At 39.0% G+C, this 3149-nt stretch overlaps 1 protein-coding gene across 1 annotated transcript; it reads left to right on the forward strand.

Moving 5' to 3' along the window:
* The first annotated feature begins 649 nt into the window (after positions 1-649).
* LOC126730973 (uncharacterized) lies at positions 650-2713 on the forward strand. Its single transcript, XM_050435012.1, has one exon. It carries the CDS (start codon positions 1087-1089, stop codon positions 2593-2595), a length of 1509 nt encoding a protein of 502 aa, XP_050290969.1. The 5' UTR covers positions 650-1086; the 3' UTR covers positions 2596-2713.
* The last annotated feature ends 436 nt before the right edge of the window (positions 2714-3149 follow it).

A 3149-nucleotide genomic window follows, 5' to 3' on the forward strand; every position in this document is an offset into this window, starting at 1 on the left:
ATAGATAAGGATCTGTGAAATTAGAGGTTGCAAGTGGTGGTCGACGACCATGACTGGGGTTTAGGGATTTTAGAGGAACCAAGAAGTTTACTTTCAAAGTAGTTTGAGTGAAAATTCTTCCAACCTATTGCATGGTAATTGATAAAACTATTAATGAATACTTTTAGTTACATAATATATTTAACGAGTTTAATGACTTTTTTAAAATTTAAATAATACATGTAAATAATTTTATGAGTCATTATATAATAAATTTGAAAAGATTCCTCTTAAATTAGTTTGGACAAAAAATTTGTCTAAATTTATTTGGCCATTGAAAAGCAGATTAGCAGCAGAAAATTAACAAAATAAACAGTATTCTGGTTGGATAGGTTCAATAATTCATTATTTTGGGCCCATAACTGGGTCCATTAGGCTAAAACCATATTGGGCTCAAAAGGCCCACCAAAAATCTGTCTAAAAAGCCTTACAGGCTATAATCCAATAGACGCCTCTTTGGACTGCCGTCACCGTCAGTCAACGGCAAATAACGTCGTCAGTTATTTGCCGCTTGTATTTAGTTGGCGTAACTCACTCCGTAATAACTCCGTCCAAATCAAACAGTCTTTCCAACGGAAACCGTTATCGTTCCTTTCCTCTCAATCTCTTTGTATTCCTCACAGCCAGCTTATTGGAGACGAGGATTGCTGGTTGAGTATCTCTGTTTTTTGTGGATTCTAAGCCAAATCTCAAAAAGGTAATCTTCCTAGATCCTTTCTTTATCATACCCACTTTTTGTTTTTCTTTATTTCCTTCAAAGGAAAACCAAATTGTCTTAAGCCTTTCTCAATTGTAAATATATTTGTGTATCTCTGGTAACCCTCGTTCTTGTTTATGATTGCTTTCTAGTTAGGATAGGGAAGATTTTCTTTTGGATGATTGTATTTGTGAACAAATTTATGAGCTATATGGTAGGGTAGGGTTTGTGTAAGAAAAGCTTTGATTATGTGATGGGTGTGCTGTAACGTGTTGTGGTTACTGTGTGGGACTGAAAATTAGTGTTTTTTATCAAAACAAAAGATACCCATTAAGGGGATTAGGGTAACAATGGGAGAGGATTTGCTGACAAGCCTATCTATAGAGAATCACCACCCATCCACGCTATTGTCCATGGATTCAAGTGGGATTTCCCATGAAGAATTGGACCTTGAGATGAATCGGCCAGCAGTTCTTCCTCGACCTCCTGATATTAATCTCCCGCTGTCTGCTGAGCGTAGTCCGCCTTTGCAAGTGTTGTTTGACCCTTTTGATATGCTGCTAGATGTTGGCCTTGGTACTCAAATTCATGAGTCTGATACTCTTCTTAATGTGCCCAAGATGGGGAGAAAATGTGCTAAGAGGTTGGATAGTGTGTGGGGTGCTTGGTTTTTCTTCAGTTATTACTTTAAGCCAGTGTTGAATGAGAAATCAAAGTGCAAGATTGTGTGGGATAGTAATGGGGTTTCTGGGTTTGATAAGACAGATCTTGAGCTTGAAGTGTTCTTGGTTCAACATGATATGGAGAACATGTACATGTGGGTATTTAAGGAAAGGCCCGAAAATGCATTGGGTAAGATGCAATTGAGGAGTTACATGAATGGGCACTCTCGCCAGGGTGAGCGCCCATTTCCATTTAGTGTTGAGAAGGGGTTTGTTCGGTCTCATAGAATGCAGCGAAAGCATTACAGGGGTCTCTCGAATCCCCAGTGTGTGCATGGTATTGAGGTTGTTCCATGTCCCAATTTCAAGGGTCTTGATGAGGAAGAGCAGAAAAGGTGGATGGAACTTACAGGGAGGGATCCAAACTTCACAGTCCCACCTGAAGCAATTGAGTTTTGTTCGTGGAGGAACCTTCCTAGCACTGAATTTGAGCTTGAGAGGCCCCTTCCCCCATTGAAGACAAATTCAAATCCCCATCCGAAAAAATTGCTTAATGGTTCTGGTTTGAATCTGGCAACTCGGCCAGCACACCTTGGAAATGGTAGTGGGATGGACCTCTCACCTGCTTGCAACAAGAGGAAGAAGGATTTGTTTCTACACGGTAATGATGACGATTGTTTTTTACAAATGAATCAACAAAATGATAGAGTTCAAGATACTGAAATTCACTCAGTTGAACCGCCCTGGTTAAATGAATTTAGTGGGGTAATGAGGAATATATATGGACCTGTCACGGCTGCAAAAACCATCTATGAGGATGAACAAGGATACTTGATAATCATCAGCTTGCCTTTTGCTGACCTTAAAAAGGTGAAAGTTACTTGGTGGAATAATCTCACGCATGGTGTTGTGAAGATATCATCTATAAGCACAGCTTGCATGCCCTTTATCAAGAGAAATGAAAGAACTTTCAAGCTCACTGATCCATCTCCAGAACATTGCCCTCCTGGTGAGTTTGTGAGGGAAATCCCACTACCCACCCGGATCCCAGATGATGCCAAGCTAGAAGCATATGGTGATGAAACAGGAACTGTTCTTGAGATCATGGTGCCAAAGCATCGTGTGGGACCAGAAGAACATGAAGTTCGTGTTTGCCTTCGTCCTCACCTTGGAGCAAATGAGCTTTTACTATCATGAATGAGGCTTTTATTGGAGAAACGTAAGGGTAGCTGTATTGTCATTTTGTCATTACTTTGTATGAGAGAGAGAATTTTTTATACTTACGAAATAAAATATACATGTTTACTTAAATAAATTTTCTTTCCCTAAACTCAAACTAATAATTCTGGATTTTGTTCTTTCACATCCAAATGGCCATGGTCTGGAAGTGCTTCTGAACGTTGAGGTTGATGTTCTAGGGTTAGTGGTAAGGACCCTGCAACCTCATTGCTCGCCTACTTGACATATTCTACATTTCTGAATCAAGTTGCATAGGACTTCCAACCCTCCAAACTCAAAAATAAAAGTTATCCAAGATTTTGAAAATCTTAGGTGTATTATCTATTTTGTCTAATATGTCTTTTGTTGCATTTTACGATGCTTAAGGAGAAACATGTATGTGCAACTGTGTTTGTGCGGTGCTTTAGAATAAAAGATTAGATTTAAATTGTCGTTAGTCCAAGATGTTCTCTATAAGCTTTACAAATGCCTTTTCACTAGTTTCTCGTGAATACCATCATGATTTTTTTTCT

Source organism: Quercus robur, chromosome 1, assembly GCF_932294415.1.
Source record: "Quercus robur chromosome 1, dhQueRobu3.1, whole genome shotgun sequence".
Classification (NCBI taxonomy): Eukaryota; Viridiplantae; Streptophyta; class Magnoliopsida; order Fagales; family Fagaceae; genus Quercus; species Quercus robur.